Source organism: Hoplias malabaricus, chromosome X2, assembly GCF_029633855.1.
Source record: "Hoplias malabaricus isolate fHopMal1 chromosome X2, fHopMal1.hap1, whole genome shotgun sequence".
Taxonomy (NCBI): Eukaryota; Metazoa; Chordata; class Actinopteri; order Characiformes; family Erythrinidae; genus Hoplias; species Hoplias malabaricus.
Genome location: NC_089819.1, coordinates 17,385,141 through 17,412,416, shown reverse-complemented (window position 1 = coordinate 17,412,416; position 27,276 = coordinate 17,385,141). Strand labels below are relative to the sequence as shown.

Genomic DNA, 27,276 nt, shown 5'->3' with positions numbered 1-27,276 from the left:
GCCTTAATTAGCACTACCTTTGTTGTTTTATTCATTAAGAATATTTTATACCAAATTCAAATTCAATATAATTTTTATTTTTTATAATAAATAGATATACTAATTACAATAATAATAATTAATTATTATTATATTATATAACATGGATAATCACTATTAGTACACAACAAGTACCACTTGTGGAAACATCGAGGACAAAATACAATTGAATAAATAAAATATACACGTGAGTATAATTGGGTTGATTATTATTATTATTATTATTATTATTATTTTTTTTTTTTTTAAGAAAGTGCCAAAATAATGAAGTAAAAGCCAAAATGGTAGATACACCACTCTACAAAGAATAAAAAGTGTTGTAATACTGAGTCGCCTGTAATGGATAGCGCGAGTTCCGTGGAATACCCTGATAACGCTCGGAGGGGGGCGTTGTCCTGTGTGATGCTATGTGGGCTGGAAGAGAGTGGAGGAGGCTGGAGGAGCGATTGGCAGCAGGACTCATCCTGATCTTCCTCCTCATCCTCTCCCTCATGCCCACACAGAGGTGTTTTCATTCACCTCTTCGTTAAGAGCTGTCTCCGGGTTCCGTTCATCGTGGTGCGGCTTTCGCTGCTGTGTGAGACCGCAGCCGGTGGGTGGATACTGTGGTAATACACGCGTTGGGGGTTTATTTGATGACGGGGGCTGTTTCTCTAAGGCTGCGGTGGGCTTCATCGAGAACGGGCGTCAGAGCATCACCGCGCTGTGTGGGGGGACATGCTGTCGGAGCCGGACTCGGACTGATGATGATGAATATGATGAAGAAGATAATGCTGGACAGCTCTCTCTCTCAGCTCTGATAAAACCCGGAGAACCGCACTGAGAGGACACTCGCTGTGTCCAGATACACACACACACACACACACACACACACATAGCGGAGCAAAGTGGCTGAGCCTCGACCTGCGTCCACTCTCAGGATATTTCTTTTCTCAGCAGAAAAAGACCAGCAACATGGGGTGAGTTTCCTGTGCCAGTGCTGTCTACCATGGCCCGTACTGAATGGATCTGTAGGAATACAGTAGGGGAAACTGTAAGATCACTAGAGGGCTGTATGATGTGTATAATATGTTTAACAGAGCCGTAGTAAGCTCCTGCCGTACTGCTTTTGTGCTGTTTAACAGTATTTTATGGTCTATTAGCTTGTAATATTCTTCATTAGTAATTGCCCTAATTTGCTGTAAGATTCTCATTGAATTCCTTTTGAAAGTGCTATAACCTTACAAACATTATGTATAACATATGAGAGAGAGAGAGAGAGAGAGAGAGAGAGAGTATAAAATAGTATTACAGTTCTATAGTATCCAATTTTCCAAATTACTGTAAGCATTCAGAGTGGGTCCTGGAGTGTCCTTGGCTCTATATGAACCCATTGCCTCAAAAATCACATTTTTGAAGGTGCACATTTTATCCATCATAATTAAGTGCCTTGTATTTAGACTGGTTTGTCGGTATGTAGCCTAGAAAATATGAGTAAATTACACACTGTACACAGTAAAACGGATAAAGTCACATCAGTCTCCTTATATTAATTTAATGTTTGGATTTGATGAGTTACTTGTGGCCAATGAACCTGATCCTAAAGTAATGTGGACATTAAAAACAAACTTTCTCAAATGTGAACAAGTCTTAAACACCATGTTTAGGGGATTCTGTACAAAAGCCAGTGGGTTTTAAAAGAAAATGACAAATTAACCTTTGGCGCTTTCCTACAAGTAAACTCAGAAACCTTAACTCCAGTGTTCTTAATTAAAGAGGTTTTAAACCTGAATACTCAAAGAACCATCTGACTGATTAACAGTTAAAATAGTTAACACAGTTCTTTAAAGAATCTTTCTAACAAGGTTTTGTGGCTCCACTTTTCTTGAAATTCAAAGAACCCCTTTACATTTCTATAGAGAACCCTGTTTGTGAAGAGTGTAGCACTGACATAATCCATGTTGTTGCCAGTGCTACACTGTGTTATGCAATTCTCCGGCCAGAATGAATCAATTAATTAAAGCAATTAATCAGCTCTGGTATCAAGCCGACATGGCTATTGTGGCGTCATGACAATGGACCAGATTATTTCCATCCGTGGGATCTCAGTTCCAGCGCAGGAATGTCCAGTTAGTTCTGGCTCTCATTTGAGCTCTTATTTCAGTGCTGGCAGTAAGATCAGTGCTGGGGTTTATCCAGCTGTAAAACTTTCACACCACAGCTCAGCATTGTATCTTTATAAATGACTATGGATTAGTGATAAAGAAGAAAGGTAGAGTTCTCCATGCAGGTCATCTCCACTTTTCTTAAATAAAGAAGATGCAGAGCTAGCCTGAGTTGGATGATTTTAAAATGGTTGTTTTGAAAGGGGTAAGGTCATTTTTATCACAAAAAATTAGTAAACAATTTAATTTTAAAAAATGTACCTTAAAAAATTTCTCTATTTGCAAAATGATTGTTCATTCATTCATTCATTATCTGTAAGCGCTTATCCAGTTCAGGGTCGCGGTGGGTCCAGAGCCTACCTGGAATCATTGGGCGCAAGGCAGGAATACACCCTGGAGGGGGCGCCAGTCCTTCACAGGGAAACACACACACACACACGCATTCAGTCACACCTACGGACACTTTCAAGTCGCCGATCCACCTACCAACGTGTGTTTTTGGACTGTGGGAGGAAACCCACGCAGACACAGGGAGAACACACTACACTCCTCACAGACAGTCACCTGGAGCGGGAATCGAACCCACAACCTCCAGGTCCCTGGAGCTGTGTGACTGCGACACTACCACTGTGCCGCCCAAAATGATTGTTCATAAAACTCTTAAATCAATAAATGGCGCTCTGTGATGTCTACAACACACTGATGCTGCTGTTCTGTCAGGTTAGAGATTTCCACCCCGGTTTTTAATCTATTTACAATCAGTCCACATTTTATAAATGACTCTTTTTACATACATTTTAATTGAAGATCATCACCTTACGATCAATTAAGTTTATAAATGAGGTGCTAGACTTCTGTCATATTTTCCAGTCTTAGTCTGTGAGCATCCCGGCACATCACTACACACTGTGACTGAGAGGTTTTTCATTGGTCAAGGACTTGCCTGTGTCACAATATAAATTGATTTGGTTCCAGAACGATCTGTAATTACGCTTTCACCCTTTTAATTGATTCCATTTCAGTTTTCTTGGCAGAGTAATCACCTCCATATTAAATGCTCTTTATTGTGGTGGAAAACCCCTCACACTTATTAAGCCATATTCATCACGTAAAACTCCCCTGCTCTTATTTCTTAATTAAATTGTCATGATTGTGCTACTTCAAACCCATTCGTCGGTCTGTGTCCCACCAGCACTTATGGTTTGGAGTTACACTGGAAAATGTTTAGTCTTATACGGATATTAGAAGAGGAAATCCATGCTGTGTGCACTTCTGTGCCCTAGTATTGATATGGGGCAGCTGGGGTCTTCTGTCAAATCAGCCTCCAGCTGAACAGAATAAGAAACAAATATAAATACATGAGTCTACTACCAAATATAAATGTGCCACATGCTTTTAAGTCATTAGCAATCCATCCATTCATATCCTCGTTCATAGGCTTTGGGCTTTGCTTAAATTCCACGATTAGAGGATTTGTTTTGTTTTCATGCATTCTAATGCCAAGATTAGACAGACCCCTGTGATAAACCCACCCATATGTGAGCATGTGTGAATGTTGTGTCAGTTTAATCCTTACAGCGTGATGATGTACTGTCCTTTTTGTGTCTGAACTGGACAGGAGTGAGATATGGGAGGGCTATTAGACAGGGGTGAACACTTTTACCCTTGAACGCTGGCAGGTTGTAGGAGGCAAGTAGTGTGAAATGATCTTTATCACACGACAGTTACTGCTAATGTCACTCATCTGAGCTGAATACAGATGAGCACAGCCCCTCATTTCAGACCCTGAGGAAGCACTGAGGCCAGGGAACGTGCGTCAACGTGACTCCATTGGTGATTTGTCCAATTATTCTTTCACCTCACATTATCATCAAACTATTCTGACACCTAGTGGCCTGGAAGTGTCAGCGGTTCTGCTACTACCGTGTTTCCCCGATAGTAAGACGCAGTGTGGGTTTTAGGGGGGTCGGCTAATGTAAGACGTACCCCGAAAGTGAGACATAGTAAACTGTACGTTGGAAAAATATAAGCCATAGTACCGGTACCTTTTGCTGCATTAACTGCGGGATGCGGACGGATCTGGAGCGGAATGAGCGGAGGGATGTGGAGGCCGCGGGAGCAGCAGTAATGTTGTCCATGGTCCAACACCCAGCCTCAGTGCCCTCATGTGCAGCCGCTGGTGGCCGCTCTGATTGGCATGGCCATGGTTGTCATGGAATAAATCTGTTTTATCTTCCAGTATAACATATTTAAACTGTTTTACATGTTATACATGGAAATACCGTCATGATACGGTTGTAACAAGACATTCTTGGCACTTGCTTTTATAAAACTGTTTTATGGTGAATACCATACTGTTCAGGTTGTTAATAAATGTTAATTTTATGGTTAAAACAAAAATCTACATTTTTTACCAATATAAGACATACCAGTGTCTTACTTTCGGGGAAACACGGTACACTTAATTTAAGCATGGCTGCCCCCATGTGCAGGACGGTTCACTCAGCATAAACAGGTTGATTCAGGGACTACGAAGCATTCTGATTCCTCGTGTATTGTGAGTTTCACTTTACAAGAAGGATCCAAATAATAATTAAAAAAACATTTTCATAAATACATTTTCCCATTTTTTTTAGCAACATACTCTAATCACATTCCTTACTCTTGTTTCTTTAAATCACAACACAAATTCATACACTATTTTTACAATGAATAGCAAATCTGAGAACTAGCTGAAAGACATAGCACAAGAAGCTTGTTCTAAATTTAATACACGGGTGATAAGCTTCATAAAGAATACTCCAGTCCACCCACGTGGGATATGATTCACATAACAGCCCTGGAATTGTACACACAAGGGTGAAACAGTGTGGGCTCGGACTAAGCTTAGTGGGTTTGGAGGGAGGTATGTGCAGAGAGGGCCTGCTACATTGTGCTAATGGATAGAAGTGGCTTTAGCGATACACTGAACCTCCTGCATGGTCAGTCACTCTCTGCCTGCGTATATTAACTCTGTACAATTTAAAAAAGTATACCATTTTAAAATGCTCATTGATTTCTAGGCAAAAAAAAAAAGTGAGAATATTTAGTCAGGAGTCCAGTATTTATGTAGCCTAGGGTGACCAGACGTCCTCTTTTACCCGGACATGTCCTCTTTTTTAGACTTGAAAAAATGCCCGGGCGGAATTTCACAAATTCCGGATTTGTTTTTCCAGAGTTTATATAGAGTTTCAAGAAGCGTTTCGTTCACAAACTAGTCCCGCCCTCCCCTACTCCGATTGGTTCGCTTGAGTAAGAAGGGGGCGTGGTGAAGTAGCCTAAAATCTTCTGATTGGACGGTCTGACTGTAGAGCTGCCGTTATTGGTCGATAACCTTCTCTGTAAACATTTAATTGGTCAGTCTGCACGTCAGTAGTCCTTATTTATGTCAGACAAAGCTCATGTACCCACCCTCATTTCGAGCAGCTATGCCGAAACGTAAATGTAAATGTCAGATGAATTAAAAAAGAAATTATCATGTTTTGTGTAGCAAATAAAGGTGTAAAGGACCTAAAAGCACACATAGGTTCAGCTAAGAACAACGGCAGCGAAGGGCGTGACCTCATCACCCCGCCCCCAGATCTGGTCACCCTAACGTAGCCAAACTGTGGGTCAGTGGTATTGTTACATTGTACAGAACCTTTACAATTTGAGGTTCTGTAAGCTTCACACTCAGGACTAGAAGATGAACTGATTTAATACGGAACTCACTTTAATACAACACAATTTTCAAAACACAACAGCTGTGATTTAAATTACAGTCTACAAAATGTGGGAGTTATCCTAATAATAAACAGCTTGTGAACTGCTTGTAGGTGAGTTAGACCTAGATACTAAACATCCGCTATCTACTATCATCTACTATGATAATAACTGGCAGTCTGTCACAGACCAAAATTTTCCATTATAGATAAAACACCCCCTGCAATTTAAATCAGTCTCAAATGATCTGCAAAATGCAGCAGTACTTCTTTATATAACCATCATTTTAAAGGTCCCTTTTGAGAACCAATACTGGTTCTTTTATGGCATCTTCTTCTAAGGACCTTGCTGAGTGTAATATTCAAAGATCCACAATGAAGAAATGGATTAGTGAATACAGTAGGAATCATAAATAAATAAATAAAATCCCTACAATTAGGACTCTCTTTAAATCTAAACGACACTGCGATTCTGAGAGATTTCTAAAAAATCCAAGTGATGTTAATTTAAAATTCCAGTATGCACCCCCCCACTCCAACTTTAGGAATTTAGAGCTCCTACAGTTTTCCATGTATGGTGATTGCTGCTGAATTTTAATGGCAATTATGCAACGTGCCTTTGATGTTTTTCAAAGATTTTCAGCCCCCCAGTGCAGTGTAAGCACTTCCCTATCTCACCAAGCTCATTGCTCCAGCAGCAGCTTCTCTCTCTTTGTTTCTGTCCCCCCCCCCCTCTCTCTCTCTAACCACCCCAGCTATTTCTGCCTCTCTCTCCCTCATCTCCCCTCAGTGTGTACACCCTTCTGAACATCAGCCCAATGGCAGATGATTAGAAGCACGCTAATGGAATTGAATATGGTGATTAGCCATCCTGGGAATAGGAACAACAAACTCTATCTCACAAACGCCTGTGTGTATGAGCTCACAGCTGCTCAGCTCCTTTAGCACCCCCCCTCCCCCAACTACACGCTGTCTTGTGATCCTATGATTTGATAAGCAGCACTGTATATTAGTATATGTAGGGATTGAGTGTTAGTCTTTCTCGGGACTGGGGGAAGGGAATTATCTGTGGAATTAGGTCATATGGACTATAGGCCTTGGTTTGGTACTGGAACAGCTTCCATCTGCTAAAGCCTAATAATAAAAGATGCACTTTGCTGCTTATTCCATGACAGCTGTTTTGTTAAAAGCATAACAAAATGTTTGCAAGAAAAGATAAAAAATACTAGTTAGAAATTCTAGCAGTCCCATGTATTTGTAGGAATACAAAACTAGCATTAGCTCCAGCTGCAGATCATTTTAGATAGTTTACAATTATAATGACTATTATAAGCACTCTATTACAATTATTGTTGGCATATAATCTTTAAGTATTCCACTGATGTACACTGGCATAAATATCACTATAACCCTATAATTACAACATTTGTTTTAAAAAATTATATCAACTTCTATTTATGTCATGAGACAAAAGTTAAAATGACTAGGCAATTGTGCCTTCATCAGTTAGGATCCTAGAATGATCAAATAATCATATTCAAAAGATTTAAAGCACCTGAAAAAACCAAAACAGTAAACAACTGAAGCACTTGAGTGACGGTGTAGATCAGTGCCAGCAGGGGAGGGGCTATGGCAGATTACCTCGTCCAGACTATATTTAGTCCCCCTTCCTCTTGGCTCCTGCCAAACAGCTGGCATTTCCATCTCAGCTGAGCAACTTGAATGTGCTGGTCTAGTGCTTTGTAAAGCAGGACACCCATGTGTCTCGCTGGGTGGGTAGGACCAATTTCCTGGTGAGCTCCTCTGGTTCCTTCTTGAACCAAGATGGAGGCCGAGGAGATGGTGATCCGACTGCCAGGTCGCTCGAGTTCACCCAACGGCTTTGGGGAGACCACAGTGCTCCGGCACAAAGAGGTTCATCACTTCTTCTTTGTCCCGTTCAGGGAGCAGCCAATCTACAGCACGCGAGCTCACGTCTTCCAGATTGACCCCAACACCAAGAAGAACTGGGTTCCCACCAGCAAGCATGCAGTTACTGTTTCCTACTTCTACGACAGCACCAGAAATGTCTACAGAATCATCAGCCTCGATGGCTCAAAGGTAATGCTTTACATTTTGTGCAGCTTTACAGAGATTAGGTCTGGTCCAAAAGAACCAAATCAAACACTTTTCTCATATTAAACTAACACAATATCTTTATATGTAGTTCAGGATTTGAGATTGAGTACAGATTTGTGTGCACTGAACTGACCTAGTAACAAAAACATACGCGGGAAATTGCTGTAGCATGTTCCCCAAGAGATTTGTTCTTTTTCCCTTTGGTGCAATGCATTAAATTCAGTCATTGAATAGGCCATACATGAAGGATGCTATGACCTAGTGGTCCATGCAAGAGACACGAGCAATGTTGTCCAGAATGGATTTGGTTCCAGGCTCACATATTTAACTCTTTGACTTAATTGGATTTGATGTAACATGCTGCCCCAGAGAGGACTCTATTGTATTAGATTGCAACAGTCTCCGTCATGCTTACCAAAGTCACTTCATTGATTGCGCATAGGGTCTATTTTGGCACACCAGTCTTGCATCACAAACCCTTAAGGGCAGTGATCATGATTAGAATTTGAATCTCACTCCTGACACGCATGGCAGTGAGCGGAATACAAGATACGACGACTGCGTAACCCATACATATTCATTGTCGCGCAAAAAACACGTACATTCACTCACGCACTGCATGTCTGCACACATAAACCTTGTCGATCAGATGAAAGACTGCAGTTCAGGCCACTGGCAACTCATTCAGGTCTCCAGCCCTTTCTTGCAGCAGGAGTGCAGAGCGGTTAAAATAGCCCCAGCAGCGTGTGTGTTTGAGTGTTAGGATTCTCTGTCCCCCAGCTTGTGGCTTCAGAGACAGAAATAACGTGTGAAGCTATCCCAGTGCACTGAAGTGGTTTTAAGTGCTCTACAGCTTGCATATTTTTTAGACCCACTGCAACATACTGTAAGATTAGCAGCAGCTTGTGACCTGTCAGAACTGTAAATAATCTGTCTGTTTTGTTTGAATGTCAATGGAATTAACTGCAGTGAACCCTGGCGGAGTAATTTCTTCGACTGCTCTTGGTATGGCGATGTTAGATTGTAAACGTGCCTCTGGATCTTAAGTACCGCATTCCGTGAAGTAGCTTTAAGTACATCACAAATATGAGGCCTTTATGAGCTGCTCTGTGAGACTGGGGCAGTAGAATGAGGTCAGGGCTGGAGACGGGATAAGAGTCTGATCTTGAGGCCAAGAGATGTACTTCAGTAATAGCAAATGGAGCATTAGCAAGGCAGCATTAGCAGGACATTACACTAATCCATCCTCGTGTAATACCTTCCATGATGTTTGAACTGTGATATGCATCCCACAACCTGTGCTTAATTTATGGATTCTGTCATAACCTCTGGAAACTCCAGTAGAGAAAGCTGTGGTTAGACCCTCGTGGAGGCTACAGCCTTGACCTGAACTGAACTGGCACTGACCGATTGCAGACGGTGCCAGGAGGCTGGCTTTTGTGCCAGACCAGGGATTTACAGATCATTTTACTGAATATTCTTCTTATTAATGACATAGTAAAATATTTTTTGTACTGGTTTTTAAATGTAGGCACAAATGAACTATTCTTCCTTTCTAAGTTTGAGCTGCTGTTGTTTACCAATTTCAGAACAGACTCAAGAACCTCATATGCTGCAAAACTGGGCTCAGATCAGTGTAACACTCCAAGATCCAGTGTGTCAGCGCCACTGCTGCAGTTTAGAGCTGTCCACCCACTGTGCAGTTCCATGCTATTACAAGCCTGGAGCAACTGATTATACCGCTGCCTGTTTGGACACCGATTAGAGCCCCCACTGCTCTGCACTGCACTGCCCCCCCAATATATCTGAAAATAAAGAGAAACATCAGTTCTAACCGCTTAGCATTCAGCTAGCGGAGTGCCACATATGAGCATGAAAAGGCTCAAAGTGTCAAGGTCCCAATCTTGGTTTGCTTCGCAAATACGATCTGCTCATTAGCTCACACTCTCTGCCCAGACGTTCAGGCGATTAGTTAGGCTACTGCGGCGCTTTGGCCATTAGGCTCTCATTTAGACTGGACAGTGTTAGCTTGATCCATTAGCTAGCATTGGTTTTGACAGTCTGCGTTACATTAGGAAGTGATGAGATGACAGTGTAAATGCTAATCTCATTTGAATTGTATGATAGTGTTCATCTCCAGCAATGTCAGTACTGCTTAACAAAAACACTTATAAACCTGTAATGGTTAAAATGTACTTATTGTGTCTCAGTGACTAAAGCTAAACCATAACATTTAGGACTAGCAGAAGTAGAACAGGACGACAGGCAACTACTCCTCCATCTGAGGGAGGATGGGGGAAATAAGGGATATAGAGAGAAATCTCTTCCCACCACTGCTTTGAAGGATTGTATAACATGTAACACATGGAAGGCTGATGCCCACTGTCAGGAGTGCATGCACTGCTGTTGTGTGGAGCCCGTCTCTGTCTTGTGTTTCCGGATGTGTGTAGGTGGATCTGAAAGCCTTTTATACACTGTTACATATAAAACATGGATGTACATGCATACATTCGCATTTTTCTTTCCCTGTTTCTGACCACGCTTCCAGGAAATCGCAGCTACAGGAATTTTTATTATGCTTTTTGTTAATGGTATGGTGTCACATTAGCAAGATAATTCTATAGTGAACGCTGTACAGTAATTTTGATATAAAGACACATGCAGTGGTGCTGCAGAGTTATCTCAGAATGGCTGGCTGTGGAGAATTACAATGTGAATTACATTAACAGTAGGGGGTTTCCACATCCTTTTCATCTCATTGCTCACTAGCAGCTTCAAATATTCTTATAATTTTTCACACAAAGAGCCAACAGTGTCCTAATTCACCACAAAACACACTTACAGAGGAATGACAGAGACATTGCAGAAAGAGATTAAAGTGGAAGGAGTCCAACCTTGCAACAGGTGCAAATAATGCATCTTTACCCAGGCCATAATCTGTTGACTAGACCCTTTAGTGTAACTGATTTCTGCAAAGTGAAGCTATTGCAGTTGGCAGAGCAAAATATGATGCTTTAATTTCTTCACTGGAACACATCTTGCTCTAGACTCTTCCATGTTTTACCTTCCTTTTGCTCTCCCTCTTTTTCCCTCTCTCCCCACCCTCGGAGTCACTCTCAGTTTCACACCCACACAAACACATTCAGTTGCAGTAACGCTGGTCATTCCATCGATAACATTTCACTGTCTAATAAAAGCGGCATTGGCTTAGGATTTATTGGAGGCTCTTAAGTGTTTATGGTGGGCCATTTTTGGGATCCTTCCCACTCAGTTTAAACGTCGGAGGAGGCAGATGAAGGATTTATCGGGAGATCATTTGCTAAAGTATCCTGCCAGTAAACTCTTTCTCCAGCACTGCCTCCTGCTTTGAGATATGCATTCACAGACCCCTTGAATTCCATCGATCCCTGTAGCATGATCTTTCATGTAGGAGTTGTGAGTTGCATGAGTGTGTCCAGTGAGAAGATCAATATTACAGCCATTGATTGCCTAAGAGTACACGAGCATGCTCGATTGTCTCCTTCACTTCCTGTTGACGCTTTCATGGATCAGTCAGTTCATGCAGAATTAACACCTCATCTGACCTCGCCTCATCTTTTAAACTGTGTCTAAGTTAGTGGTGGGGAATATGATGATAAGTTAGCAATGATAAATGATAAAATTATCATCAGTATACCTTTATGGATCATAAAAAGATGGACAATATTTATTACCTGTATAGTAACAGGTAGTTGACTAGGTGTCATCCCACCATGATGTCTTATTTTCTTATGGACGGCCAAATGTCATATTAATGTCATGTTAATCTGTATAGACAGGTTTTTCACATCCTGTGGTTGTGTGTAGTATTTTCTGGAAGGAAAACATTCACTTCCTAAACCTTTGTAGAATAATTAATCTAATATCACACAGCTTTTGGGATGTATAATTGGGCATAATATTTTGATTTTATCCCCCTCTCATTAGCGTCATTCATTAGACGTTGATGATCTTACAGCAGCTGTAAAACTCTAGAAAAGGTCTTTAAATCATCATGTCATCATGGACATTTTTTTTATTTAAATGACTGAAATGACTTGTGGGTTATGAGAGATAACACACTAAAAACTGAAGTTAGCTACCTGGCTACGTTTCAAGACACCTTACCTCAGTTTGGCATTTTATCTCTAAATCCAGAATAAAAAAATAAGAAAAAAAACCCAGGAATGTTGTTCTTTTCCATTCTCCTCACTAAAAATGGTTAATGTTTACTAGCCTATGCTGTAGGTTAATGGGTAGGCTAGCAGTCAGGTTTTGTTGACAACACAGGGAGTGTTTCTCTGATGTATTTTTGTAATGTATGCTGGGTGTGAAGTCTACAGAAAATGCTGTGTAACACTATTCATGACAGAGACAAGGGTGTAGGATTGAGTTTTGATATTGGGGGGTGGGGGCAACAACGATGACATATTTGCTGAATCCTATGTAGATAATGCAGTAAAATACTGCATTTATAATTATGTGGAACAGGGTTAGACAGTGAGGCTGTGTCCCAAATAACACACTATGCAACTTGAAATACTACACTACAGAAAGCCCTGCTAAGGGTGGTATATTTTTAACATACTATTCAGTGCAGCAGTGTGCAGTTTGGAACACGGCCGGAGATCAGCGTTCATTTTTTTTTATAGAAACAACATTATACAATTATACAAATAACTTAAACTTCATGTAATTTATTGTATAATATGGTCTTTTTTTTAAACATGTCACTTAAACGTGATGGTACATGTTACCAGCGTAGGGAGATATAGAGAAACATCATAATTATGGGTTCAGTGTTCTTGGACCCTAAATCCTCGGCTTAGTTTTTGTTAACGGAGAGACCCAGCTAAGACCAGACTGAGGTCCAAAGGTAGAGAGAAGTTAACCTTCTGTCAGGCTGTTATCTCTGAAGCTGATCTCACGTTTGCAAGTTCTGTGATGGTTTTTGAAGAGAAATGCTGTTCTTTGTGATTTCTCAGGCTATAATCAACAGCACCATCACCCCCAACATGAGCTTCACCAAAACGTCGCAGAAGTTCGGCCAGTGGGCAGACAGCCGCGCCAACACGGTGTATGGCTTGGGCTTCTCCTCCGAGCATCATCTGTCTAAGGTGGGCGGAATTCTCCACAGTACTCTCTCTCTCTCTCATTCTGTCTCTGTATCTCTCGCCTGCTCTCTCTGCATCTTTGAGCCGGGGAACACCTACACACTGTGCCCTAATGAGCAACTGTACAGTCATCAGTGCGTGGGAGGCTTCTTCTGCGTGGTCCTCTGCTCTCCCCTCGCTCTCTCTCTTTCTCACCCTCTCATACTCTCTCTCTTGCTCCTCTGCATTATGATTAAGCGCTGTCATACACTGGGGGTGGAAAACCACTGAGGCCTCACTATCAGGCTTATGCAAGAAAGACATCATGCCCTCACACTCCCCAGCTCTACTCCTCTTTCTCTTTGTCACATTTCTCCAAGTTCTCCCTCCCTCCCCCACTCTCCCCTCTTTTGTTTGAATCTAAAGGTCTCCATGTACACTGAAGTCATTTCAGAAACCTGTACTATTTCCAAAATGCTCTCTGTCTGTTGATTAAGCAGAGATTTCTCCATCCATCCATCCATTCATCCATCCATCCAGTGTACAGTACAACACTGTTTAATTGCACTATGAAATCTATAGGTAAACACAGGTGTTCTATTATTTTTTTTGCTGGATAACTGTCTGAAAAAGTAGGAAGCTTATGCATTGGGGGCATTTGACAGATGCTTAAATCCAGAGGGATTTACAACTATGACCATGCTATGGATATAGGTGAATGTAGCATTAAGGGTATAGAGCAGTATAGTTGCCTGGGTCAGGAACTGAATCCCAGTCTGCCATGTGACAGCAGCAATGTGACACATTCATACAACATACACATTCATACACCCGTCCTTTACAATGTGTGGAAACTTCCCGACAAATGCACCAATAAATATGCTCCAAATTAGTTTTACATTAACTTCCTCTGAAAGCTAAGGGGTTTTTCCTTCTCCCATAAAGTAAATATTTTGTAGATGCATGTTTTTTATTGGTCCACGGGTGCTCCTGATTCGTCCCACGGTCCAAAAACACACGTTGGTAGGTGGATTGGCGACTCAAAAGTGTCCGTAGGTGTGAGTGTGTGTAGCCCTGTGTAGGACGGGCGCCCCCTCCAGGATGTGTTTCTGCCTTGCACCCAATGATTCCAGTTAGGCTCCGGACCCACTGCACCCCTCAACTGGATAGGCGGTTACAGACAATGACTACATAATATATACTATATATACTGTAATATATAATATATATACATAAATATTTGTTATTTTGTTCTAGATTATTCTGTACTATAATTTGTCCACATATGTAAAGAATGCAAACCTGACTGACTCTAAGCTGGACCTCATTTCTCTCCACAGTTTGCAGACAAGTTTGCGGAGTATAAGGAAGCGGCACGTTTAGCCAAAGAAAAGTCTTTAGAGAAAATGGAGATGGCGAGCTCTCCCTCTCAGGTACAAACACTTTTTGGTTCCTTATGGTCTCTTCTCTGCACTGCCTTTAACACATTGTGTTACATGATTGTGTATTGAGCCTAATACCTAGAGTTAGTTTTCCCTTTGAATCTAAGACAGCTCCCTGGGGCTTTGTGCTCGGGAAGCAGTTAAGAACTTGCATTAATTAAGAGTTGTGGTGGTGAGTGAAAACCTCACAGTCGTTGATTAATTTTCAAAACAGTTTGGTCGTTCCTAATCTTAAACCGAAGCCTAAATAATGCATTGTTATTATACAACTGGACGGCCGCAATCAGTAATTGCTCTGCCACTGCAGTCATTTTCTGTATTTGTTGCTATCAGTGTGGACACAACTGCATGAGGATTTCCCTGAACCGAACAGCAGAATCAAGACTGTGTTGCTCATGTGACTGTCAGTGAAAAAATCAAATTTCAAATAGTCTCTTTTTTTTATTATTTTGCTTTATCGTGATGTGAATAGATTAATTCAGCCTGACGGGTACCAGTGCTGATGTCTCTAGGCTAAAATGACTTAGCGTTCTCCTGCAAGAGTGTTGAGCTCTCAGGAGATGTTGATGACAGCTAAAAAGTACATGGTGGCTGGTTTCACGTGTGCTCCAAAAATACACGTTGGCAGGTGGATTGGTGACTCAAAAGTGTCCGTAGGTGTGAGTGAATGTGTGGGTATGTATCACTCTGTGATAGACTGCTGCCCCCTCCAGGGTAGCTAAGGCCTTGCGCCCAGTAGTTATGGGTAGGCTCCGGACCCACCGCGACCCTGAACTGGATAAGTGGTTGCAGACAATGAATGAATGGTTTCAAGTGTCTGAATCTGTACTTAAAATGCAGAGATAAGAAGTTAGTATTCTGTCCCGGTCTAAAAGTAATAGTAGCTAGCTTCACATGACTTGGCAGCACTGTGTGACTTAGGAAGACTTATTAAGAAATAAATTAAATATAATAAAACAGCCTGATTGTGGTGTGTTTCCAGGAATCACCTGCTGATATTCACTCACCTCTGACCCCTCCGGTCAATGTTGACCTCTGCCGAGTGAACGGCACAGGCGATGATGTCACTCTGTCGGATGCATCGCCGAACTCTGAGCTGCAGTCTGATCTGTCCCCAACCACACCGACCCTTGCTCACAGGTAAGTACACCACCACAATCACCCACTCCATAGCATCCACCTCAGCACTCAGCACCCACCCCTCAGCGTCAGTGTGCACTACACTAATCTAACAGCTTGGAGTTGTGACTATGAGAGGAGCTTTCACAGCCCTCAACGCCCACTCGATTGGCTCTGTGTGCTGGTCCGCCTCAGCTGAGCCGGCGCAACAACCCAACACGGTTTTCTGAAAGCGCAGCAATGCACCTTACATAATCTCAGCTTAATGTGGTTTGGCTCTCTCTTGCCACTTGAAAAGCTCTGACAATGTGGGGATGAGAGGACACTATAGTGCAGTGGCCCTGGTCAAATACTGTGCCCACACTGCAGCTGTCTTCCAGATCACTACTTAAATATTATAATACACCATCTTCAGATAATGCTTACAAAGCTCCTGTAAACATGTTCCTTTTCTCTGTTAAGTCTGTGTAGTCAGAACATTAGTAGTCAACTGAGAGTCTTTTGAAAAAGGGCTTTTGACTAAACTCAAAGCCATTTATTTTATTGATTCTCATTTTCTTTTGTGCAAATAGTAGAATAAGAATCATGTTTTTCCTACTCTATAAATTAAGCCACATATCAATTTCAAAGTGTGTAAACTAGCAGTAAGTCCTGATTGAGTGATCAGTCGCTTTAGATAATCCTTTAACCACAGGGCTGTAATATACCAAACACAGTGTGAATTATGTTTGCCATATTTCTGCTTAAACACTAACACTTTATATCCACTATCTTATATCTCAGACAAGGCCCAACGTCTGCTAAGAAAAACCTACAAAGTACTCTAATGCCAGTGCTTATGTTGCCATGGCAACACCTCTGTCAATCATCATGCAGCCTGACACCCACATAGTCCAGATCAACAGTGTAAAACAGTGATTCGGAAGATTAAAAAGGAAAAACTGAGAAAAGGACACAGTGAAAACCAAAAATACATACATACACACACACACACACACATATATATATATATATATATATATATATATATATATATTAAGAAAATAAAAAAAATTACATTATGTGGACCGCAGTACATGCTATTGAACCCAGCATTCTCAATAACTGACAACAGTTGATCATTCAAGGCAATGGGGCAAAGACATCCATTTCTTAGTTATGGTTTGTATTCATTGCACTTTTGTCTGTACATTTTTTATCATGTTAAAAATGAACTACAGGTGATATTTCAGTGGTAATGGCAGCCCCCTTTCTGTTTCTGTTGTATTATTCTATTCTGTGTATTGAGTGGAATGTCATGTTTTCAATGGATTTCAAACCTTACTGAAGAAGCTCTTTGGCGTTGCATGAACAGCAATTACAAATGGTCACCACTCAAAAGAAAAAAAGAAAATTATATGAATAACTTAATTTATTCATGCCACAAATATGCATTTAGTAAAATTGACAAGAATCAGAATATGTATATAAATATGTATCTCCCAAAATGGTAACTTTACAGGAGAAGAAAAAAATACCTTCTTAAATTTCAATTAAAGTAAATGAATGAATGAATGTAAACAGATTTTATTCCAAGTAATTTTGAAGCATTTCTATTGGTCTATTCATCATGAAATTTTCACACCATGTAAAGGACAGCTGTTAAAATGATGTAGTTTTTAATTGGACAGCGACGATATACAGTATATACTGTCAGTTCAACATAATGTATATTTGTTGACTGAAATACACAGAGATTTTCGTTCCATCAACAACTACAAATATATTTCAATCAACTTGTTCATTATTAAGTACACAATTTCCATTCAAATCTGTTAAAAAAAATTTTTAATAGTAACAAATTGTGGTATGCTGACAATGAAGAGTCTCACTGATATGTCAATAACAACAGCAATTGAAAGCTCTGAGAAACTATACATTTATAGGATTGAACACATTGACCATATTTTCTGTGATTGTTACAACACAAGCTTAAAAGGAATACTTTCTTAACTAGTTTTAATTGTTAAGAAAGTATTTAGAAAATTAGAATGTAAGTGTCTAGTTCCACCAAATAGTGCCACAGTTCAGTGTTGATCTTCAGCTGTCTTCACATTGAGTGAAATTAGATGCAGCATTTTTTAAGTATTATTTTATTTAAAGGCCATGAATTCTCATCTTGTATTTGAAGTTACAGCCCCCTTTGTTTTTTTTTTTCTCCATTTGAAAATAAGGCCCCGGCTCATATTGGGACCTCCAGTATTTTTAATAATGCAGTTTTTTTTCCTAGTGAAATGATGCATTCCCTACACTGAACAGACTTTGTTGATTGGGTTGATGCAGGCATCATCTGTTTGTAATCCTCCAGTGTAATGAGTCAAACCGTTGACTCAGGAATGCCTCATTGGTCACACAATATGACTGAGGTCTGTTTCTTCAGAATAAAATTGTCTTATTTTTATCTTGTTTTTTTCCAGACTCGTGTTTAAAGCAAGGGTCTGCTCCTTCTGATAAAAGCCATTGCACACTTTGTCGGGGTTCATGTTTTTGCTGAAGTACACAGGCTGTATTTTGATGTTGGTGGATTTCCTTCAATGCAGCACTTCTTTATGCACATTTCTAAGTACTGGATTTCTCTGATGACTGCAATCCTTGCATTCCTCTAATGTGTTGTAGCCAATTTAAAGGACATTCTTTGAGTCTGTTTTATTAAAATCAAAGGATTAGTTTGACTAAACATGCTAAAGTAGCTAACCATAACTGTAAGCTAGTAGCTACCCATTTGCATGATGTCATTTTCAGATTTTCAAAGGGTGGCTAGTTACTTCCATTCACTGTTAGCAACATTAGCATTTTTAACTGAAATAATCATTTAATTGCTGTGGTATTTATATGCAGTTTGTATTTCCAGTCCTGAAGGGATAGTATCTTTGTTTCTTGTGACTTTGTGACTGTTGCACTGTTTCTTACTGTATTATAAGAATGATTATGCATGTATAAACATTCCTGAGAAGAGGTTTATTTTCTGCACTGATTAAATATCGCAGCCCATTTATTTCTCAGGTTTCTGTAATTCAAGTTATGACTTCTACAGGCTTGCAATTTTAGTAAACTGTAGTAGAATAGTGATGTGTAAAATCAGACATCCATTCATTTATTAAATATCCAATTATTTTTTTAGCATCAGGGACAATGCAAAAACGTAATTCAACAATATTCCCAAATACATTCAATAATGTTGGGGTCTGGGCTCTGGCCTGGATTTTCAAAACACCAGCAGATTGTTTGTTTGATCTACAGCTTTTCATTTCTCACTAATAACATCTTGACAACTGCATATCCTTTCAGATCCATAGCATTGGGATTTTTGTCACTGTGGAAGGATGGCTAGACACACTTGTTGATATTTTGATTTCTTAAAGATGAAAGTTAAGTACTGTTTATCTGGTGGGGATAGTTTAGATAATCCACCAGGTATTGCAAGTTTGTTATGATCCTCATTTTCTCTCTATATTTTAATCATTTTTTAAATCCTGGTGTTGGAAGCTCTGCAATGTCATCAGACATATTTTGAATAAGTACGAGTAACTTGTTTGGACTGGAAAGTAGATAAATGGTTTCTAACATTTGTACAGTATTGTATAAGGGCTTAAGAACAATAACTCCTTAAAATAAACATGAACGTTACACAGTCTAAATGACTTACTTTGTCTCTGCTGTTGGTGAATGATATGCAAAGAGACACTTGCATATTTTCACAGTTTTACAAAGAACCGAAACTGGGCTCAGTAGCATAAATCAGCACCAGACTTGAGATACAGTGTGTGTGTGTGTCAGAGTTTGTTCACTGGGTGTGTGGGTGGTGAATACAGACACTTGTGCAGCTTGAGGGTCAGTTTGGGGAGTAATATCACACAGCAGAATGATAAAACTGGAATAAACAGTGATTTTAGATATTGTTCATGTGCACAGTGTAGTATTATGGTGGTTCTTTTGGTGCCGATGCAATAAATACACACTATATTCCTAAATGTTTGTAGATGCCCTTAAAATACATGGGATGAAAGGGAATGGTCAAGAGCAGCTGCACATGAGCCTAACACTAACAAGGCCATTGCCAATTGTTGATTAGAGGGGTATAAAACCTTTAGTAGTGGGCTGTGGAATAGTGGAACTTCATACTACACAGTGATGGAGCACCATCCAATGTCTTTGGGGTTAGTTGGAGTGCTGTAACTATCCATTATTAGTACTCAGCTTCAGTTATGCTTGTGACTGAATACCGTTAAATCTTCACAATGTCCCAACATCTGTTGTAAAGCCTCCCCTACTAGGATAGAAGCTGTTGCAACAGTAAAGGGGGGAAATTCCCTATTAGTACTCTTCATTTCAGAATAACTGCTGGATGACTGGGTGTCCAACAACATTTGGCCATGTATGTGTTCTTGTGTATTTGTACAGATATGGATGAGTGCACTGCACAACTGGCTATGTAAATGATGAGCTGGTGCTTGGCCAGGCAGCTGGGCAATGATGTAACTGGTCAGTGTGATTGTTTATTGATTCATTTATGGCTCGCTTCGGGGAATTCACTGAACTGGTGAAGACGGGCATTTATATAATCTCTCATTTCATATTGCCGGTTTATGCCACTTTATTCTGGAGATGCAGAATTGATTACATGTCCACAGATACCACAAAGTTCATTTCAAAAGTGAATGGCTTTTATACGAATATCAAATACTCTGTATGTGTACACTATCTGAAGAGAAAAATGATGAAGGACTTCTCAGAAGGAGCTGTCTGCAAAGCATTTTGACTGAAAAAGGCTTTTGTACATCCAGAAATAAACATTCTATACATGAACCGTGTTACAATGGTGATTCCTTACCCTGAAATGGGATGTTTGTAGCTGGTAGGATCCAGCACACAGAATGTTGTTGGTTCAAATCTCATACTTTATAGAATCAGATCAAATGTATAATTTATTTTAAAGCAACATGTCCACATTTCTCATAATGTTTGTACATGGATAAATAAATTGTAGCCATGTGATTTGAAATAAGAAGAAAACACAAATTTTACACACGAGGAACTCAAAATACAACAAAATGAAGCTTTTACTACACAGTATCAACACAGTATTTTGGTAGAACATATATATTTTGTATCAAACCCTAGCATTTCATTATTATACACTGTATCCCATGATCACACTTACTATTGGCTCCTATTGTCCAGCTACAGAGTGAACTGTCTTCATGATGAGGAATCAAACTGGAATAAAATACATATTAGTGCAGTAAATATTAGTTATTGGCATATCACACCCATGATTACTGTATTAACTCTGGATATGAAAAACAAATATAAGCTCATACCTAATAAGAATAAGCAGAGCCTCTGTTGTGAAACTTCAACATAAAACTGCACTTGATCAACAAGGACACACAGTGTCACTGATGCAAAACATTGAATAGCGCCCCTTGTGGAGGATGTTGTTAAACATAACTGTGTGAGTTACAAACAGTTCCGTGATGTGCCTCAAATTTAAAAATGCACAGTAAAGGATCATGCAGAATAAACAAAACAAAATTGTATTCAATGGCACTGCCTTTAATTAACCTGATCACAAATAGCTTCATGTAGCCTACAAAATGAGCTCAAGGAAGATGAGTAAATGATTTACTGAGATATTCCGATAAAAATTGTGATTACTTACCAGATGAGGTCCTTCTTCATTTTCTCACTTATTTCTCTCTCTCTCCCTCTGTGTCTCTGAGTGTGAGTGTGTTCTGTCCTCTGTTGGTGTGAGGACGCTATATAAGCGAGTGTGTGTTCAGTAGGTGTTGGTGAGTGGGCCGAGGAGCTGCTGTGAGTTGTAATGGCGTGTGACAGAGAGGTGGCTCTGACGTCAGTGGCGAGGTGGGAGATAAAGAGAATTAGCGTGGTGGTGGTGGTGGTGGGCTGCAGCGTGGGTGTGTAGCATGCTGGAGTCTTTAGAGAAGCCCTGTGATACACTCAGAGCTGAGAGGAGAAACGAGGAGGAGAAAAAACCCAACACAAAAAACCTCTCACCCAGGAGGAGGAGAGAGGGGTTTCTGCGTGGGCTGTAATCCACTCCAGTGGCAACATCTCAATATTCCTGCCCATATGCTAAACCCCATGGCCCACTTATCTTCTGTTTCACAGAGCGGAAGCTTTAACTGCGTAACAACACATTTGCATAATTTCCCCTTTTGATCAGCCAAGGCATGGTTTGTTGTCTTAAGTTTTTTCTCCTTAGTTCCTGCAGTTAAAGGGAATTCTGTCTTATTTCAAAGTTCTCTTTAATTCCCTCAGAATGATTTGATATGAAATGTTTCAAAGGGTGGACAAACCTACTGTCTTGGATTTCCTTAAAGAGGTGTGGCGATAGGAACTCAGGGTCACTATTTACACAGTGGAAATATAGGCATATTTTATTTATTTTACACAACACAATAGATTTATCCAAAGAAAAAAACCTATTCGTTTCAAGGATATGTCCTGGGATTATTTAGGACTTCAGAAAGTCAGGTTTAATTTTATGTCTCATCCGAGGGACTGATCTACTGGTATCTACTGAAAACACAGGGGAGCACCTGCTGATAGCCCCACCACCAACACTACATCCAGCACAGTTGCTTCTTTCAGGTGCCATGGCTACATAGGTAAATGTCTGTGGTCAGTCAGGTTCCTCTGAAATCAAGGGGATTAATTAGCAGTTTGTTCCCAATTTGCCTTTTAACAACCAGTTTGATTTGGTGTAAAGGCAAAATATTGTATTACATAATTTACATAACTATTTTAAATTGTTGTGTGTAGCGCTGTGTCTACACCACTTCTTTAAGACTACAGAAGGAAGTTTTTTTTAACTGGACCTATTAGTGCTTATGTCATTCAGTACGACATATATGGAGAATCAGGATGTGCTGAAGCTGTGAAAATTGACTCTGTGGACTGGATTTGCACTCAGCAGGAATTGTTACGCTGCTCCTTTAATTGTGATGCTCTTTAAAATGCTCTAGTGGCTAAAGCACACTGCCACTTTGACAGACAGTTCAAATTAAACAGCACTTATGTTAGAATGGCATTTGGTAATTACATGTGGCCTGGAGTAGCCTCTTTCTCTGGCCTCATAGTGCTTCGGTGCTGCCAGAGGAACTATAAGACTCATATCTTTCTTTTTTCTTTTCAGAGTTACAATCGAAATAGCAGGAAATCTCAGCTTGTGAGAGATAAATTCTTATCTGTCCTGAGGCATTGTTAAAGAATGCTCTCTCTGCTGTGGTGCTAAAACAACAACATAATTGCAGAATTAGCCTACTTTTCTACTTTGTTTTAAATTGCCCCATGCACAATTTCAAATTGTAAGCACCATTTATCACTAAACTGATTATTGTCAATGTTCTGTGAAAACCTCAAAAATCTGTTCTTTTTTTTACTTCTTTTCCCTGTAATACTTTACTATAGCAAAATAGAAAATGTAAGATGTCTTTAGTGTAATCTTTTCATAAACGTCTACAACAATTTAGAGTACTCTGTAAACTGAAAGCCAAAATTTACTTGTTACTCTAACCTTGCTCCAAGTCTTCAATGCAATTGTCGTTCCCACCCACAGATTCTCGTTTTCAACAGACTGTACCTGTCTGAAGTTCTTCAGTTACAAAAAGAATCAGTGAAAATTATATCATGTTTAATAACACAAGATAATAAAACGTGTTTAACACTTTGTGCTTGTCGATTCATTTCAGCAGACAGGAGGCGCTGTGTGGTAGGATGTTGTAGCCTGTGGGTGGGAATTAGCAGAGTGTAGGCACTGACTATAGCCAATTCTGAGACAATGCCACTTCCATCATCAATTTTTGTCTTTGATGTATTGTTTCTTTTTTGCTGTTTTTGCTTTGTAGTCCAACCGCCAACAAGCACTGGGAGGCTGAGCTAGCGGCACTGAAGAGCAACAATGCTAAGCTGACGGCAGCACTGCTTGAGTCCACAGCCAATGTGAAGCAATGGAAACAGCAGCTGGCAGCATACCAAGAGGAGGCAGAGAGGCTTCATAAAAGGGTGAGAAGAGTGATGACAAAATAAAACAGTACAAAGGAATGGTAAAAGTTAAACTGACACTAATATTACATAGGACCTGTCAACACACATCTGACTTGTGTTCTTTTGTGATAGTCACAAAAGAACAGCTCTCTCTTTCAGTTATTGTAGTTAAGATACATTCTACTGGGAAATTATCCCATTCTGTGACAGAAAGGGGTGGGAGTTTTTCATCATATTTGACCATGGAAATTATTCCAGTGTGGTGCTGAATGGTTATCTTCCAGTTAGTAACTAAGCCATGTAAATCCACCTTCTCAATCATTCCTTTTGACAATAAAAAACATGACAGATATAGTGATGTCCTCTCCCCTAAAAACATTGGTTTGCTCCCAAAGTGCCATGATTTGTCAATATAATTTCTTTTATTGCCATTAGCAGTATTCAGACTAAATGAATTGGAATTCAAGGTGTGGAGTTTTTTTCATATAAAAGTACATACAGTTCATCATGAACACATCATTAAACTTCCAATAAAATTTGGAAATATTAATTGAAAATGTAGACCGCTGTAAGGAAAAAATACTATTACAGAGTCTTCTCTTTCTTGATTTAATCAACATATATAGTCTACCAGAGCATAAGAGAACAAAAATCTTATTTGCAGTGTGACTCTGATCCCCTACAATCTTTAATGCTCTCATCCGCATCCTCTCAATATACAGTGTCTATGCTGGGAATGACTGTCCCAATACTTCATCCTGCTATAGACACAACTTTCTTTAATGTGTTCCATTCTGATCAGTTCAAGCTCCAATACCGAACTGATCTCTACAGAGCAAAATTATCTCGCTCCATCCCTCCTTCCCTCTTCCCAATCAGGCAGTTAATGTCCTCCTCCAAGCATGTTAACCATCTTAAAAATCCATAGCTCATTTCACATGCCTTGAAGGAAGCAGATGTTAGTCAAGAATGAAAAACATCATACTGGAGTCATTAAGAGCGAAGAGAAAACTGGCCAAATAGCAGTGTGGTCAGAGTGATGTGTATGAAAAATTGTTGGCAGAAATGCTCATCTGCTTTTTGAGACTCTTGCCATTTGTGGAATTTTAGCATGAGAAGCACTGCTCGTCAAAACTGTGTTTGACTTTGGGCTGTTGGGCTGCAGGTTTCAGAGCTGGAGAGCCAAAGCAGTCAAGCCAATGTCATCAAATCTCAGAAAACAGAGCTCAACCAAACCATAGAAGAGCTGGAAGCTACACTCAAGGCTAAAGAAGAGGTAGCAGCTTTAATATTACATTACACCTTCATGTTTCACAACCTGCCACATCCTCACAATTGAACTCTACTGGACTTTTCCCCTTCACAGGAAATGGAGCGCCTGAGAGAGGAAGTGGAAAACGCTAAGCAGCTGCAGTCACAGAAAGAGGTGCTGGAACGGAAACTAGAGGTAGGAACACTTTGGGGACACCATGACGCATGCTTCCTATTCTTGGAAATATGTGAAGAAAGTGTGTGCATAAATTGTAGCTGGTAATGGAGAGACTTTTATGAATGAGTAGTTGTAAAAGTGATCATTACGTTATGACAACATATTGGAAAACATTAAAAATACTAAAGCTTTTGAAAGTCAATATAAAACACAGAAGATATAAACCTTGGGGCCACCTCAAGTTGCCATGACAGCTTCAATGCACCTTAATGTAGATCCCAACAAGCCACTAGAACAATAATGAAGGGATGGAACACCATTTTACAGAATATCCTTCCCTCAGTTGGTGATGATAGTGGTAAAGTGTGCTGTCTCACGAGTCAATCCAAAACTTCCCATATGCATTCAACTGTGTTGAGATTTGGTTACTTATTTACATCATTTACACCATCAGTTACTGCTCATTCCATGTGGATGGAGATATTTTCATCCTGGACAAGACCACTTGAAAGTTACATAAAATATCTTTATATTAATTTGCAGTGAATGTTGTCTCTAAGGGGGCAGCCAAGGTGTGAAATACAGAGAGACCCAGATGTCCAGGACCCCCTAATTAAAGCGTTGTACCCCTGAAGGCCACATTTTTTCTAAATCAGCCAACTTAACCCTGTATATCTACCTACATTCTCCCTCCAGGCTACAGACTCACGGAACAAGGAGCTGGAGGAGCAGTTAGCAGAGGTAGAGCAGCGTATCGAGGCCAGCCAGGTGGAACAGGAGATCTTCCGCAAGAGTCTGAAATCTCTGCTGGAAATTCTTGATGGCAAGATCTTTGAGCTGACTGAGCTGAGGGACAACTTGGTCAAACTCATAGAGGACAGCTAGAACTCATCTCTTTCACCCCTTGCCTCAAAACACAGACTTTTAAGAAGGTACACAGCGACAAGAACAAAGAACCAACAAAAACCATGCACAGCTTCTGAGCCCAGACCTTTCTAGTCTGGTGTATTTTCATTTATGGCCTTCTCGACTGGAGGACTCCTTTATTCTATACTTTACTTATACGGTGTGATAAGCATTCAGTTGCACTTGAATTTGTATTTTTAGGTGGGTAATATTTCTTCAGCACCACTGCAACCTACTTAGGTGATATCGCCCATGTAATACTCGTATTCTTTTTCGTACTGTTTGTTTTCCTTATTAGTAGACTTATATACCCAGGTAGTAATCCTAGTGAAAGTAGGCAGCCTACAAAGAGGAAACCTGGCTGCGTGTAGGCTCTTCCTTTCTAAGGTGCTGGTCTCATGTGCCTGGTTTAAATGGCATTAAAGGACATCTATTATGCTGCTGAGGACACTCAAATCAATCACAACCACTGGACTGTCCGTCACACTGGATGTTCTGAGCCATATATTGTAGCCAGACACTGTTGGCTTGCCTCGTCACCTTCAAGGAAACTGCCTCAACGTTCCGTCAAATCTTCAGGATATTCTACTGACTTCCTGACCATAACACCAACGTTAAATACCTTAAGAAGTACCTTAGGAAGTCACCAAACAGCAAACATTTAAGATGCAGGTGTGGCATACTGGCCTGTAATGTACAATGAGCAATATTTGAGTGAGTCTTTATGCCACCTCCGTGTATTCATCAGGTATTCCAACTCTGGACTAATCTATGGACTAATATGGTTAAGTGGATGTAACCCTCCTAGTTCTCATCAGACCAATTCTAATACTTCTGAACTGTATCAGCCTTAGTCTATTCACTTTTCAGCACTTAATATTTCATTTTAATGAGGATTAGCTTGTCTTTTTGTTCACTTACCAAATGCAGTGTGCTTAAACTTAAGTTAATTTGAAATGGTACAATGTGTTATTATGAACTGTATATTCTGATGGATAAAGGTACAGAGAGCACTGTCAATAAGATTGTATTTATAGATGGGAAACTTCAAATTTTATTTCCCAGTATTAATAAAAAAACTTAAAAATATCTTGGAAAAGGTGCTTATGAAAAAGTGCTACGTGTGTGGTTCATAAAAGGTTAAAAGTGTGTATAAATACAGAGAGTTTCTGTGGCCTA

At 40.0% G+C, this 27,276-nt stretch overlaps 1 protein-coding gene across 2 annotated transcripts; it reads left to right on the top strand.

The window, feature by feature from the left end:
* The first annotated feature begins 581 nt into the window (after nucleotides 1-581).
* LOC136676726 (homer protein homolog 1-like) lies at nucleotides 582-27,276 on the top strand. 2 transcript variants are annotated; one of them, XM_066653918.1, is made up of 9 exons: nucleotides 582-998; nucleotides 7,867-8,023; nucleotides 13,045-13,176; nucleotides 14,493-14,585; nucleotides 15,577-15,734; nucleotides 23,624-23,780; nucleotides 24,928-25,038; nucleotides 25,129-25,209; nucleotides 25,888-27,276. In XM_066653918.1, exons 1-9 carry the CDS (start codon nucleotides 994-996, stop codon nucleotides 26,074-26,076), a joined length of 1,083 nt encoding a protein of 360 aa, XP_066510015.1. In that variant the 5' UTR covers nucleotides 582-993; the 3' UTR covers nucleotides 26,077-27,276. The 2 variants fall into 2 exon arrangements, with proteins under 2 accessions (XP_066510015.1, XP_066510014.1); XM_066653917.1 differs by lacking the exon at nucleotides 582-998 and having other exon boundaries at nucleotides 7,748-8,023.